Source organism: Poromitra crassiceps (genome assembly GCF_964638095.1).
Source record: "Poromitra crassiceps genome assembly, chromosome: 4".
Classification (NCBI taxonomy): Eukaryota; Metazoa; Chordata; class Actinopteri; order Beryciformes; family Melamphaidae; genus Poromitra; species Poromitra crassiceps.
Genome location: NC_139626.1, coordinates 61,119,354 through 61,135,448, shown reverse-complemented (window position 1 = coordinate 61,135,448; position 16,095 = coordinate 61,119,354). Strand labels below are relative to the sequence as shown.

General features: G+C 43.0%; 1 protein-coding gene across 1 annotated transcript in view; it reads left to right on the top strand.

Annotated features, from left to right (window-relative positions):
- Positions 1–9,582: 9,582 nt before the first annotated feature.
- The window catches only part of pus10 (pseudouridine synthase 10), a gene marked incomplete at its 3' end in the record, with an annotated part of 32,421 nt that continues 25,908 nt past the window's right edge, over positions 9,583–16,095 (top strand). The window contains exons 1-4 of the mRNA XM_083636011.1: positions 9,583–9,727; positions 10,564–10,698; positions 15,016–15,300; positions 15,470–15,556. Coding sequence (XP_083492137.1) covers positions 10,573–10,698; positions 15,016–15,300; positions 15,470–15,556 — 498 coding nt within the window. The 5' untranslated portion in view covers positions 9,583–9,727; positions 10,564–10,572. The remainder of the gene's footprint in view (positions 9,728–10,563; positions 10,699–15,015; positions 15,301–15,469; positions 15,557–16,095) is intronic.

Genomic DNA, 16,095 nt, shown 5'->3' with positions numbered 1-16,095 from the left:
TTTAAACTGACAATATGTACCTAATTTCGGTTTATCATTGATTTCTTCCAACCATTTAGTTTTATATTTTATCATTGCAAGTTCCTTGAACACCCCCACATCCACCATATATATATATATATTCAAAGAAATCAAATTTGATTTTTACGATGGAAGATGCTGATAATTGAACACAAAAATATTAACATATTTACAACATTTATTCCAAAAATGTCAGTTGATTTTCACTCTGGAGGATGCTGAAAATTGACCATGCTGATCGAATGAGATGGAGCTTACAGCTGTGACCTTCCTGAAGTCCCCTCGTGCCCTCGCCGCCTGAAACAATCACACAGTGCAATAATGAGAGGCTGTTTTCAAGACAACGTACAGTGTGTGTGTGTGTGTGTGTGTGTGTGTGTGTGTGTGTGCGTGTGTGTGTCTGTGTGTGTGTGCCAGTACCAACCTGTTTGTTACACCGCTTCAAAAGGTATTCCACCTCGCTTTGTGCCTCGGACAGATCGTACTGCAGGCTCTCGTTCTCCCTCTCCTTGACCTCTAGGTGGCGATGCAGTTCATGCACCTGCTCCCAGGCTTCCTTCAGTAGCTGTTTGCTCTTGTAGTCGATGACTGCCGTCTCCATCTGTGATATTATAGAATGAACATATGAGCTTAGTCCTAATAACGCCTAATACAGCACATGTACTATATTATTATTGACATGCAACAATTAAGTGAGGGCAGTGGTTCCCAAAACCCCTAGGGGTACGTGGAGGTACTACAGGGGGTACTTGAGAGAAAGCGGAAAATGGAGAAATGTAAGAATCATGGAAATAAATGAAACATTCAAATAAATTTGCTCACGAGGTACTAGGGGTGTCGCGATACACTTAGTTCACGATACGATACGATATTGGGTTCACGATAACAATACGATACGATATTTTAACAATATTTTTTTGCAATCTATTTGTAAGTTGAGGGGGCATCCTCCACGCCAATTTGAGTCATTTCACCATTTTCATCCTCCGTGTCTGTAACGTCCCTCGTCTGTTCAAACAAAGCAATGAAAAGGAGAGCGAGCATGCAATCAGATGCAGATCAGTGCCACCATGTTCAGCTTCTTTTTCTCACGTCATCTCAACGATACATATTGTCACATTTTGATATCGCGATATATTGTGACATCGCTACGAGGTACTGATTGCAACTCTTTCACTCCATTTCTTAGTTTGTAATGTTATATTGTTCAAAAAGGTGGGTTATCATTCATTCCTGCATCAGATGCTAGAGCTTTTTCTTGCACTTCTCTAAGCAACATGTTGTAGTCAGGTAAAAGATGGACTTGGATTCAGAAATCGGGGGAAAGGGGTACTGAAGCCAATCAAGTTTGAGAACCAAGTTAGAGATATGCACAAGAGAGAAATGGAAACCTAAGTGTGTTGTGTTCAGTGTGGACTAGGCCCGTATCTAGCTTGTTTTTTTTTTTTTTTTTTTTTTTACAAATGTAATTAAAAATATTTTGCAGTGCACTATGTTCCTTTCTTGTTTAAGAATGTTTCGGGAAATGAAAATGTAGCCTATTTAAATAGAATTATCAACAATAACAATCAAGGAAGTTACATGCTTGTAGGCTAGAGAAGAAGAAGCGCGCATGCACGCACATGTTGTGTTGAACCAACCAACAACCAATACGAATTGTTTAATCTGGCAATAAAGAAATGTGAACTTGACATGCTATTTTAATAGCCTACTCAAAAATGCACCTCCCACTATACAGCAAAGAGGGGAGTCAATGTTTCTTGATATATGCCATTCAGATCAGAATAATTAGTCTAGTCATTAAGTTTGCTGATAATATTTCTATCATGTTAAGTCTGTGTCATGTTAACTGGTGTATTCAGAGCAAATAGGGAGATATAGAGCATTATCATCATGCTATATACTGTATCTCCCTCTTTGCTCTGAATGAGTGAGAAAAGGAGAAAATACTGAATAATTACATCACAACAGTATCCTATGTTAATTAAAAATGAGATATTCCTCTAAATATGGCTGAAAAAGGTTAAAAAAAAACATTTTTTTTAAATTTAAAATTATATATTACTCTAAATATGGCTAAAAACGGGGGGGGGGGGGGGGGCTCAATTTTTTTCCGGCCAGATCCGCCTCCCCTTGCCATGTCTGGACCTCCCCAATTTGGAAACCGTGGATACGGGCCTGGTGTGGACTGTGTGAGATCACACTCACCTTGGTCTTGTTGTAGGCTACAGTCTCTGATTTAGCAGAGAGTTGTTTCTCCAGGACTTCAACTTGTTTCTGCAGAGCTTTCTGATTTCGCTCTGCCTGGAGAAGCCTGGTCTTTTCCTCAGCCACCTGCTCCTGGTTTTCCTCTAGGGAGCTCTGGAGTTCAGCCACCTGCTCCTGGCTTTCCTCTAGGGAAAGCTGGAGTTCAACCACCTGCTCCTGGCTTTCCTCTAGGGAGTGCTGGAGTTCAGCCACCTGCTCCTGGCTTTCCTCTAGGGAGAGCTGCAGCTCCGCTACCTGCGCCCAGGTTTCCTTGAGTAGCTGTTTGTTGAGGTCGTCATGAGTAACTGCCGTCTCCATCTGTGAGGTGATAGAAGAAACATATTGCTTAGCCCTCCTAACACAGCACAGGTAGGAAGAGAACATATTAACAGACTGTCAGTGCTCAATGGAACTAAACATCCAGCTATATTATTGACATTCAGTTAAGACAGTTGCACGTTGCAAGTTAGAGATATGCCTAGAAGAGAAATGGAGAACTTCAGTGTGTTGTGTTCAGTGTGGACTGTGTGCGAGATCACACTCACCTTTGTCTGGTAGCCATTGACAGCCTCTGACTTAGCAGAGAGTTGTTCCTGCAGAACTGCAACTTGCTTCTCCAGAGCTTTCTGATTTTGTTCGGCGTCTTCAGCCCATTGGAGGAGTTCTGCAGAAGACAACCTCCGTCCCTGGAGGTCCCGAACCTCGCCTTGCAGCCTGTGCACTTCTGCCTGAAACATGGTGATCTTCTGCAAATCCTCTTGGGTTCTGGCGCTTTCTTGCCGTTGCTTTTTGGCCAAAAGAGCTTCCTGGGCTTTAATCTGCTCTTCTGTTTTCGACTCGCGTCGCTTCAGGAGCTCTTTCAGGTGAGCGAGTTCTTCTTCCCTGGCCTGCAGCTCATTCTTCAAACCTTTGATTTCCTTCTCCTTTTCTTTCTGTTTACAGTTTGTGGAAAGAGGAGTTGTGCAGTGGTGAAAAATGAGATTTTACGTAGAGTTCACATACTTCTTAAATTTCATTCACACAATCTATATCTTGACCAGTCAATTTATATCTTGACCAGCCAATCCATTTTGAAATATTTTCTCCAAAAGCGAAAACTAAAGCTGGCTCATTGACAACATCATGATGTTTTAGACTAGATTTGGACCCATTAGAGATATGTATACAATTTACCTCCACCAAGGTCCTCATGTTCTCTCCTTCCTCTTTCAAATGAGCAATCTTGTTCTGTAGGCTCTGGATCTCCTCACTCATGTCCTCCTGAGGACAAAGGACATTAGTAAACGTCAGTAGAGACACATCACACCAGCCGTTCAAATCTCATGGCCTGTCGAAATCCTGGGATTATCATTATTTGTCCTAATGAGGATAACGTTCACCTGTTTATTTGCTTAATTATTTGGAACTTTGGCCAATGTAACATCCAACACTGTAACGGTATATATATTTTTAATATGAACATCCAACATTCTAACGGTATACATGTTTAATATGAACATTGTAACGGTATACATGTTTAACTCATTGAGTGCCAATGACGACAGTTGTCATCAATTCGAATACTAACGTAGAGTGCCAAAGACGACGATTGTCGTCAATTGCCTTTTTTGACGGTGGGACGTGGATCAAAGCCTTATGTATGTCCTGTACAAATATTGTAGCTATTGAAGCTGTATAACCTATTTTACGGACTCATCAGGTGGCGACAGTGCTCTCCAGATTAGAGAAATGTCCGAAATATAGCCTGAAAAAGCCCCCTGATCAAAGAGAAAGCGCTCATGCTGCAGCCCAGAGCCCTCTGGCTGCAACTGACGGTGCCTGGCAACAGCAGTCAATCCGCGCACACAACTGAGCTCCTCTGCCTCTGTCTGTCTGTCTGCATAGTTTCTTCACACGATTAGCCGCCAGAAAGGCAGCATCCGACGCCGAAGTGCCAACCCTTTCCCTGCAGTCTGGCAGCGCGACAAGGAAATGCTCCTTGTCGCGCTGCCTGGGAGGCGGCGCACAAAAAGCACTCCGAAAATAGACGCTGGGTGCGTGAGGCTGTGTGTTACTAGTGTGGGGAGGAGTTTGTAGCTGAGGGGGGGAGAGGGGGGTGGGGCACCCAGGGCAGCACACAACTACACCACGTCACTACATCAGAAAATATTAGCTAGAGTCAGTGAATGTGCTTGAAATGCTGCATTTCACAAAAGGCTGAATATCTCAGCTTCTAGATAGAAATGCCTGTATTTGCTGTTTTTGACCTATCTTCTCCGGCTGATAACTAAAGAACGGAAAATGGTATCAATAAACTTTTTTTTGCTGATGATACAATAGAGTCTCCTTGTTCTTTTTTCGTGTTCGGTGTTTACATAGTAATATCACACAATATTCTGTGGGCCTCGAGAAATCACTGAAAACGCTCTGAAACTCTGGCACTGGGAGCGTCCGTTCTCCAAAAGTGGCTGGCACTCAATGAGTTAATATGAACATTGTAACGGTATACATGTTTAATATGAACATTGTAACAGTATAGTATACCATTACAATGTTCATATTAAACATGTATACTGAGTATACATGTTTAATATGAACATTGTAATGGTATATGTGTTTAATATGAACATTGTAACAGTATATATGTTTAATATGAACATTGTAACAGTATATATGGCAACATGAAAAAGCACAACAGGTCCCCTTTAAACAGGCAAATGCTGCACCATGTCTTAATGGGCTAAATTCAGCTGTAACGGTACGTGTGCATCATATACGCCGGGATTTTCACGCCCGCCCCCCAAAATCGTACGCTTGGGTTCCCTTACAGAGCCGCTCTCTCACTATGTTGACTCTCACATCAAAGACTTGGTCTATGCATTGCCCTCACATCTCAAAGACACTACGGAGTTTCTGATTAAGTTGAAAGAATGTCGTGTGGACTCTAATGATCTTTTGTGTACTATGGATGTTGCTAGTTTATATCCCAGCATACCCCATAAAGATGGCTTGGAAGCCATGCATTATTGTTTGAATCAAAGAACTGAATCACATCCTTCCTCTGAGTTTCTGTTATCTTTAACAAATGAAGTATTGACCAAGAATTATTTTAAGTTTCAAGATCAATACTACCTTCAACATCGGGGCTCAGCTATGGGCTCACCGGTGGCTCCAAATTATGCAAATTTGTTTACGGGGAAATTTGAGCTAGATTTTATTTATAACGATAATCCCTATTCTAAGTTTATTCAAAACTATTGGAGATACATAGACGTAGACGACCTATTTTTTATTTGGAGTAGTAATGCTGAAGAACTAAAACAATTTCATGCTTTTTTGAACTCAAGAAAGGAATCTATTAAGTTTACATTATGTTATGATTTGGAACAGATTTCTTTCTTGGATGTTTTGGTGAAGAAATATGGGTCCTCTGTACATACTGAGGTTTACAGAAAGGAAACCGACAGAAATACTTTTTTTTACAATTCAACAGTTTTCATTCACCAGCATTAAAGAGAAGTCTACCATATAGTCAATTATTGAGGATTAAACGCATTTGTGATTCTGATGATTCTTTTGAGCTATATGCTAAAAATCTTTGTGTTAATTTTAAGGAGAGGGGATATGGGGATGATTTATTGGAGAACCATCTCAACAGAGTACGACAAGTGCAGCGGTCTGATTTACTTAAATCTAGTTCCAGAGACACCTCTTCTCAGGGCCTAGCATTTGTCTCCACCTATAGTCCTATATCTAAGTCAGTCAAAGAAGTAGCGAGTAGATATTGGCACATACTGGAAAGTGACTTTCACATTTCTAATGCTTTTCAAACTTCACCCAGATATTTTTATAAGAGGTCCTCCAATTTAAGAGATTTTTTAGTAAAGTCAGACCTGCCCAAGAGACCCACTCACTTTCTTTCTCGTTCTATTCCTTCTGGTCATTTTCCTTGCCATAATTGTGTACATTGTTATGCCATGCTCAAAGGTAATCATTTCACGCATCCAAGTTCTGGTGTGAACATTAAGGTCAGAGGCAGAATCACATGTAACACTAGATATGTTGTTTACTTGTTGAAATGCCCATGTCATTTATACTATGTAGGCAAAACCAAACGCGAGTTAAAAACCAGAATCTGTGAACACAAATGCTCTATACGCAATCATGATGAGAAATCATCAGTTGCGAGACATTTTAATAGTTTGAACCACAGTTTGAGTGATCTTCATTACATGGCCATTGGAATAGTAAATATGCCACGGCGAGGAGGGAATAGAGACAAGATCCTCCTTCAAAGAGAGGCCTACTGGATCCACTCCCTTGATACCCTCATCCCTAAGGGGCTTAATGAGGAGATGTCTTTTGTTTGTTTTCTTTGAATGTTCTATGAATGTACCTGCATTGACCTTGCTGACTCCCTCTGCTGGTCTACCCTGATTGTGCCACATGGGACCTATAATTAGAGGCACCTGTGCATCACCTGCATGTAATTGCCATTACAGCTGAAGAAGGGCTGCTGCCCGAAACGTCCTATTGTGTGGCAATAAAACCTTTACACTTAGAGTGCTGTCCTTTTCGTTTTTTAGAATTATACTTGTTTTAGGGATCCAGCACCCAGTTTACATAACCGGCTATAAGTAAGGAGTTGAGCGCGTTATTTCTGATTTGTTATGCCTCCAATAGGCCATGCTGTGTCTCCCTGTCTTTGTTTTGCCTTTACAACCGTTGGTTTAAAAGATCAGATACAAGTTCAGCAGGCGGGGGAGGCTCTGGGTGCCTAAGTCATTTGCATAAAGTTGAGAATCCTCAACCTTATGCAAACGGTTATGCGTGGCTGTCTCCAATACACAATGAATGGGAGGCGTGAAAACATACGCCCCTGTCGACACACCTTAAAGCTTTACTGACCTTGTCGGCTGTTGCTTGGCTCAGTTCAGCCTGTAGGTGGCAGTTCTTCTGGCTCCACTCCTCTGTCAGCTTCTTAACCACAGTCTTGTGCCAGAACGCAAAGCCCTGGTTCAGGGATAGAGACAAACAACAACAAATCAGTGCCTCCATCTTAAAAAAGAAGAATGAATTAATACTTAAAATTGGGATTGGGATTTCGTCTTAAGCAACTTAAAAGAAAAAACAGAATAATGAGAACCTAACAGAATATAACAGGATAACCTGTTCAAACTTCTACTTGTGGTAGGGAGTGATGACTTTAATCACTGATGCACCCACAACTAAAACTGTCCTAATAGGTGGTTATATGAGAGTAAATGTTAAAGCTACTTTTTTCTTCTTCAATATTTTATTTTCTAAACAATTCATATTTGTTCTCCAGTATAGACCTATATATATAGTATATAACAGTATAGACCACCACCTGCCTTTTTGTTGTTGCTTAGTGGGGGGAGATGGGACAGTGTGACAAAGTGCTAGTGAGGAGAACAGGACGTTTTGGGGCCTCACCTCTCCTTTAGGGGGGACGTTCTCTTCATCCAGTTTCACTGTGTGGGAGCTGGAAGGTGACTGCTTGGGACTCCTCCTCCTCACTGCAGGGAACAGACAACACACAAGGTGAGGCCAGGACTCCGAGAGAGAGAGAGAGAGAGAGAGAGAGAGAGAGAGAGAGAGAGAGAGAGAGAGAGAGAGAGAGAGAGAGAGAGAGAGAGAGAGAGAGAGAGAGAGAGAGAGAGAGAGAGAGAGAGAGAGAGAGAGAGAGAGAGAGAGAGAGAGAGAGAGGAGAGAGAGAGAGAGAGAGAGAGAGAGAGAGAAAGAAATGCCGATTTGAAAAGGTTAAAAGTCGGTAGAAGTTGCAGCAACGGTTTGATGTTTGCCTCCTTTGCGTAACGTCGCCTCTCATGTTCAACAAACTTAACGTTTGGACACAAGAGCTGCATTTTGCTCGTCTGCCGGGTCTGTTGCCCATGACATGTAGGCTACAGTGTGGCTACTTCATTTCACCAAGCGGTTAACGTTCTTCAGGTAACGTTATAGAGCGCATTACGTTGTTTCTTAGCACACTGGACGATTTTAAACTCAGCGTAAATGAACGACATGAATACCCCACACAGCTGCTACGTCGTTTCAAATGGATTTGTTAGACGTGACTTGCAGCCGTAGTCTTCTTCGCTAAGCTACATTCAGATTCAATTTGGCAGAAGAAGCTAACTAACTACACTGTTGCCTGTTGGATCAGCGGTTAGCTAGCTAGCTAGCAGCGTTGACTTCGCTCCGTTTGAAACACACTAGATGGCTGGAAAATGCAACATTAGAAGAGGTGGAAGCTACCTCACCTGCCCAGTTCGTAATATTCTGCAACACGTTCCGTCGACTTGAAGATATTCCTCCTGCACTTGGTTTAGACGCCATCATCCTTACTGATCGATGTTATGAGCCTCTCTCGAGTCGTGAGCAGAAAGCATTGACAGTAAATAAGCAGAAAGATTTAAACTACCGCCTCTATGACGTAACATCCGACGCATCACAGCGGCCCGAGCATGCGCAGATCCTCTTCTTCTTCTTCTTCTTCTTCTTTTGAGTTTAATGGCGATTGGCAAACAACTTTCGGGTGCATTACCGCCACCCATTGGTCTGGAGTGTGGACAAAAATCTATCTCTCTGTGATTCTATGCACACCAACAATTAATTCATATCAAACAATAAACACACTAATCACAATTAAATAATAAGGAACCAATTAACTATAATCAATTCTTCAAATTCTATGTATTAATCTTGTTGATATTAAATACTCCAGAAGGAACTAGTAGGGAGGGGCCAGCAAGGCAGTAGAAAGTGATTAGCTACTAATAATGAATTTAAAATATTGTATTTATCGTTCAAATTCTACAGGAAGGAAGGCAGCTGTTTGACGCGTGACCTGTCGTCTGCAGAGCGGTGGCTAAAACTAGGTCAGTGGCTAAAACCGAACCTTTCTCAATTATTATTTTTGAGCTGAACTGATCCGGGAATCGGATTGATTAGCTTTGTCTGCTTCGTCTGAGACAGTAGGAAACAGAAGAGCATTTGTGTCAACTGTGCTGTTGATGTGACGGGGAAGACAGAGAGAATCGAGATGGTGCTGGACGCTGCCAGGAGGCTTTTGGACGTGGTGGATGTAACTGGGAAAGATCTAGACAATATACTGAGGGAAGCATTTGATAAAACCCAGACGAGTGAGTCTGTGTGACAGAAGAATGGACACTATTATGTTTTGGAGTATTTTGGGTGGACGTCGTTTTGTTTTTCACACTGAAGAGAATATTTTTGTAACTGCTAAAATCCAGAAGGTGGCGGTAATGCACAAAAGCTGTTTGCCAACCGCCATAAAACATTAGAAGAAGAAGAAGAAGAGGAAGAAGAAGAAGAGGAAGAAGAGCATGTTGACATGATGCTAATCTACAATCTATGATGCTAACTAACGCTAGTAACTGAACAACATTGCGTTTTATTCCTTTATATCGTCACACATCAACGTGGTCTGCATCTGGTAGGTATATCACGTTAGCAGGAGTTGTGCAGCAACTCATACTGAGCATTACTAGCTAATGCGAGAAGCGCCCCGGCTAGCAGGGTAAAGTGGTAGCTAGCTTAGCTGACAGCAGTACACTCATGCTTCAGTAACTAGCTCTAGCTAGCTTAGCTGACAGCAGTACACTCATGCTTCAGTAACTAGCTCTAGCTAGCTTAGCTGACAGCAGTACACTCATGCTTCAGTAACTAGCTCTAGCTAGCTTAGCTGACAGCAGGACACTCATGCTTCAGTAACTAGCTCTAGCTAGCTTAGCTGACAGCAGTACACTCGTGCTTCAGTAACTAGCTCTAGCTAGCTTAGCTGACAGCAGTACACTCGTGCTTCAGTAACTAGCTCTAGCTAGCTTAGCTGACAGCAGGACACTCGTGCTTCAGTAACTAGCTCTAGCTAGCTTAGCTGACAGCAGTACACTCATGCTTCAGTAACTAGCTCTAGCTAGCTTAGCTGACAGCAGGACACTCATGCTTCAGTAACTAGCTCTAGCTAGCTTAGCTGACAGCAGTACACTCGTGCTTCAGTAACTAGCGAGCTGTTTCCAGCAAGAAATAGCGATCGCTATACATAGTGTTCTAGTCAGTAAACAACGGGGAGAGCAAAAACAGAAAGTCAACATGTTGTTTAAAGATCTACATTTCATAAAGGAAAACAACAACACAGGGATACAGAGCTGGACAGGTGTCGGGCACATAGGCAACAGCTATGATCACACTGTGGAGTTTGGGTTCAGTTGTTCTTAACCATGACCCACAAACCAGTGATTCCTAATGAAGTGTTATAATCCTCCTCTCCAGCCTGGAGCCATGCTGCCGCTGAAGGAGAAGGACAAGCCTTTAGTCCACAAGCTGCTGTCAGCCGGGTGCTGCGCTCGCTGCGTGCTCAGGTTCTGCTGTGTGCGGGTGCAGGCCGCCTACCGACACACCTACCAGGTACCACTTCCTGTGTAGCTTCTGCCATCTTTCGCCTGGATCCTAATGGTCCGTTCTGTTCAAACCGGGAGTGAAGGATTTCACGGTTGAGTGACGTCACATCCGAGTTGTGTCAGCGTTCCATTTAAACATTCTGGAAAGCAGCCAGGGTTAGCTCTAGCCAGGCTAGCCATCGTTGGCAATAACAATTGATAACGAGGTATTCTGCGCATACAAACACTGCAGCAACATGTCCACACAGATAGAAGTTAGACAGTGCTGTGTGTACAGCTGATGTAATGAGACACAAACAAGACAAGTGCTAATAAACAGTATTTACCAAGATTTTAACTACTGTTGTTGCGCGGAGCAGCCATCTTGGATTTTTGAGGTCGGGGCTGTTTGGCAGAGAAAATCCGAGCACTGGTGACGTCACTGTCAGAGCTCATGACCTTTGAACAGTCACATTCCCATTTCCCAGTTTTAAAGGAGCGGCTCATATTTCCCATTCATTTTCCATCACGCTGATCGATCCTGACCAAAGTGTCATAAATGACTTCGCTATAGAGCTACTTAAAACATGCCACAGCTCTCAATACAGTCATGACCGCTACTTAAAACATGCCACAGCTCTCAATACAGTCATGACAGCTACTTAAAACATGCCACAGCTCTCAATACAGTCATGACAGCTACTTAAAACATGCCACAGCTCTCAATACAGTCATGACAGCTACTTAAAACATGCCACAGCTCTCAATACAGTCATGACAGCTACTTAAAACATGCCACAGCTCTCAATACAGTCATGACAGCTACTTAAAACATGCCACAGCTCTCAATACAGTCATGACAGCTACTTAAAACATGCCACAGCTCTCAATACAGTCATGACAGCTACTTAAAACATGCCACAGCTCTCAATACAGTCATGACAGCTACTTAAAACATGCCACAGCTCTCAATACAGTCATGACAGCTACTTAAAACATGCCACAGCTCTCAATACAGTCATGACAGCTACTTAAAACATGCCACAGCTCTCAATACAGTCATGACAGCTACTTAAAACATGCCACAGCTCTCAATACAGTCATGACAGCTACTTAAAACATGCCACAGCTCTCAATACAGTCATGACAGCTACTTAAAACATGCCACAGCTCTCAATACAGCCATGACAGCTACTTAAAACATGCCACAGCTCTCAATACAGTCATGACAGCTACTTAAAACATGCCACAGCTCTCAATACAGTCATGACAGCTACTTAAAACATGCCACAGCTCTCAATACAGTCATGACAGCTACTTAAAACATGCCACAGCTCTCAATACAGTCATGACAGCTACTTAAAACATGCCACAGCTCTCAATACAGTCATGACAGCTACTTAAAACATGCCACAGCTCTCAATACAGTCATGACAGCTACTTAAAACATGCCACAGCTCTCAATACAGTCATGACAGCTACTTAAAACATGCCACAGCTCTCAATACAGTCATGACAGCTACTTAAAACATGCTGCCACAGCTCTCAATACAGTCATGACAGCTACTTAAAACATGCCACAGCTCTCAATACAGCCATGACAGCTACTTAAAACATGCCACAGCTCTCAATACAGTCATGACAGCTACTTAAAACATGCCACAGCTCTCAATACAGTCATGACAGCTACTTAAAACATGCCACAGCTCTCAATACAGTCATGACAGCTACTTAAAACATGCTGCCACAGCTCTCAATACAGTCATGACAGCTACTTAAAACATGCCACAGCTCTCAATACAGTCATGACAGCTACTTAAAGTGTAACTTACCCCCAAAACACTTTTTTTCAGCTTTTAACCAATATGACTTTGGGGGTGTTGTGTGAAGAATTCTGGTCAAAATTTCCACATTTGAGACCAAACTGTTACCATTGTACCATTTGTATCATTTTCAGCAGCATAAGTTCCCTCTATGGGTTCAAACCTGCTTTTTTGTGTGCCCTCAAATGAATGGGAGATTTGGTACATCGTGACGTCACGGTGGTATTTGCGCGTGCCCCACTCATGTGAAAAAATGTTTTTTTTCCCCCATGTGATTATTACTGTAGTCTTTTAAACATTTCGAGTAACACTGTTTCCATACGGATCACCAGCGTTAGTTTGTTGTTTATAACGTGGCTATTGATCATTTATCGTTATCGTTCTCTATCTCTGATACACTGAAAATACTGGGAGGCGGGCCATAGCGTCTCTGTCGATGATTTGATTTGACAGTTCTGGGCACTGGCGTTGGCGTTGGCCAATCCTGGCGTGTTCCACCCCCAAATCGATTGTGTTCTGGCGCAAAGCGAGTGGGTTCCAGGACGAAACGGTCTCGAGCCAACTACGTTATTTTAGAGCAGCGCAGTAAATACAATATTCCTGGAATGCGAGTTAACTAAACGGTTACATGTCCTCTGCATTCTGCAACAAATAAAGACATTACAATTTGTATTATTTTGTATCTTACATACTTATTGGCCAAGTTCTGATAGTTTATTCTGCCAGGGTACAGAAGGGAGTATAGGCGGCCATCTTGCCTGTAGAGTTTTCAAATCAAGTAGAATACCGTTTTGCAAGAAATCTGGGGGGGTCAGTCCCCCTTTAAAACATGCCACAGCTCTCAATACACTCATGACAGCACAATGGAGACACTGGAGATGTACGGTACGTCCAAAACGCTCCAACCAGGTTCTTTAAACAGACGCTTAGTGGAAACATCAGTTGCTCTAGTCTTCTGTAATACATGTGCAGACTTGAACAAGTGCTCCATGTCATCCATGTGAAGTGTCCAGGTGAAATAGCTTCATCAACCCCCAAAGTGCCTGAAGCTTGACCATTTCAACAGCTTTTGCTTGCTCTGTAATTAGACTGACTGTGTGTAAAAAGATGTCAGTGGAAACGATATCAAACCATGTCTTTCTCCTGCAGTTTTGATGCTGCCTGGCTTGCAGCACTTCCTTGCCTCCTTTCTTGCAGGCCAGCTCTGACCTGCTGCTGCCTACAAGCGCTGCTTTGTAAAGTAGTGCAAAATAGATAGTGAGACTTGTCAGCTTTGTAAAGTAGTGCAAAATAGATAGTGAGACTTGTCAGCTTTGTAAAGTAGTGCAAAATAGATAGTGAGACTTGTCAGCTTTGTAAAGTAGTGCAAAATAAATAGTGAGACTTGTCAGCTTTGTAAAGTAGTGCAAAATAGATAGTGAGACTTGTCAGATCCACTGAAGAGTGAATAAATACACGTCTCTCAGGGGCACTTTACACGAGGACGGTTTCCTATGGTGACGGGGAATTATTTTATCGTTGTTGCCTCCCTTTTAGACGGCGACGGCGAATTCGCGCTTAGGAAACGACACATTTTAAAACCACCCTCCAGAGTGAAACTTGTTTGAGACGCTGAGCGGGGCTGAGGGCTCCATGTAATCGCTTTGGAACGGCACATTTCAGAAACTCTGACGTGCCTGCACACGCGACACACGCGATTACGCCATAGCCGTGCGCGAGTTGGCAACCAAATAAAACGTCGGTATGAATGAAGTTTGGCAACACTCAGAATTAAGCTACACTGCGGCCAACTTCAGTTACATGTTCAGAACGTTACTGCTGCGAGGAGCCGATGGCTGCACCCGGTCGGCATTTAACGTTAGTTACAAAAGCACGTCGACAGTGTTTTCTCACTGCCAGTAGCCTAACTACAGTAGGGTTTGACAGATAGCACACTCAGCGCTCCCGGTCCTCGCTGCTCGTTAAAGATTTCCAATAGGCGTTATTCTGATAAACTGGTCACATATATGTTACATTCTCACCCGACAAATATTAAAACTTTAAAACAGTTTGGTTTTCTTTTTTTAGCTTGAAAAAAGATTTTTGGCAAGTCTAAATGACTGCGGAAAGTGTACTCTACTCCCGCGTTTAAAACCGGAAAGACGATTACGAAATGACGTCATGCAGAAGCGTCCTTGTATGGGCAAAGAATAAGGTGATCACACTGCCACCTAGCGACCTGGCATGTACATTATGGCGTTTTAAAAATTCAACAGCGCTCATGTAAACGGGGAGAAGGTGTGAAGGAAACGCTATTGTGTGGTTTCTTCCAGAAAGTGTCCTCGTGTAAAGAGCCCCTCAGTACAGAGTGAGAGTGGAAATGTTGAATGATGGTTCCTGTTGCTGTGGCTTTGCTGTGTGTTCTGGATGAATGTGAACGAGCAGGCGGCAGGGACTCATCTGTTGTGATCTCGTAACGTCTGAGAAGCATTAGAACCTCTCCAGTGGTCCTCTAGTGATCCATCATCTGTTGTCTTCCTCAGGATACACTCAAGGAACTTCAAGCCTTCATCAGTGATGCCGAAAACGGCAAATCCAAAGATTCAGTAGCTACAGAGGAGAACAACAAATCCCATGATGCAGCGGTACCAGCAGCACCCACCGAGGACCCGCCAAGTAAAAGACTGAAACTCGACCACGGGGCGACTGCCGACCAATCGGAGGCCGACGCCGCTGCGGCGCCCGTCAGCCTGCAGGCGGAGTCACGCGTGTGTGTGGTGTGTCTGGGAGTGCTGCAGGAGTTCTGTGACAGGACGCACGCCACCAAGGTGTGTGTGTGTGTGTGTGTGTGTGTGTGTGTGTGTGTGTGTGTGTGTGTGTGTGTGTGTGTGTGTGTGTGTGACCATTTAGGACCCCATTTAGGACCGGTGTCATACCTAACACTTCACTGTGTCATCACGGAGATAAACAGGTGTTTTTGTGTTGTTATCCTTACAGATAGCGGAGGCAGTGAAGGCAGAGAACTACGAGTTCGACACCATGGTGCTGTCGGTCGCTCTCCCTGCTCAGCTGTGTGTCCGAGAGGTAGGGGTGTGTGTGTGTTAGAAGTCGTGTACCAGTACCTGATAATTATGTAATAACTTGTCAAAATGTCTAAATGGGTTGAAACTGTAACAAAACCAGTTAATTTAATAAATTCCAGAATATTATATACTAGCATCACTCTCAGTGGTACCCAACCTTTTTTTGTCTTATATCCCCCTTGAGCTGTTTTGCCCTGCCTAGTACCCCCTCACTCATGATGCCTAGTAGGGGTGGGAATCACCAGATGCCCACGGTACGATACTAAAACGATACTTGAGTCACGATACGATAGTATTGCCATATTGCGATATCGCAGATATATTGAATATTGCGATATATTGCGATTTCTTACTTTTTCAACTGCAAATGATGTCACCAAAGGAATACTTTGTCAACATCTGGTTTATATAAGAACAATTTTCCAGTCTGTACATCTGACTTCAACCATTTTATTGCAGCAACATTGTCAAGTAGACAGACCAACAACTTTCATAAACTCATGTCATAGTTGCATGCACCTGACAAGCTGAACTGTTTGT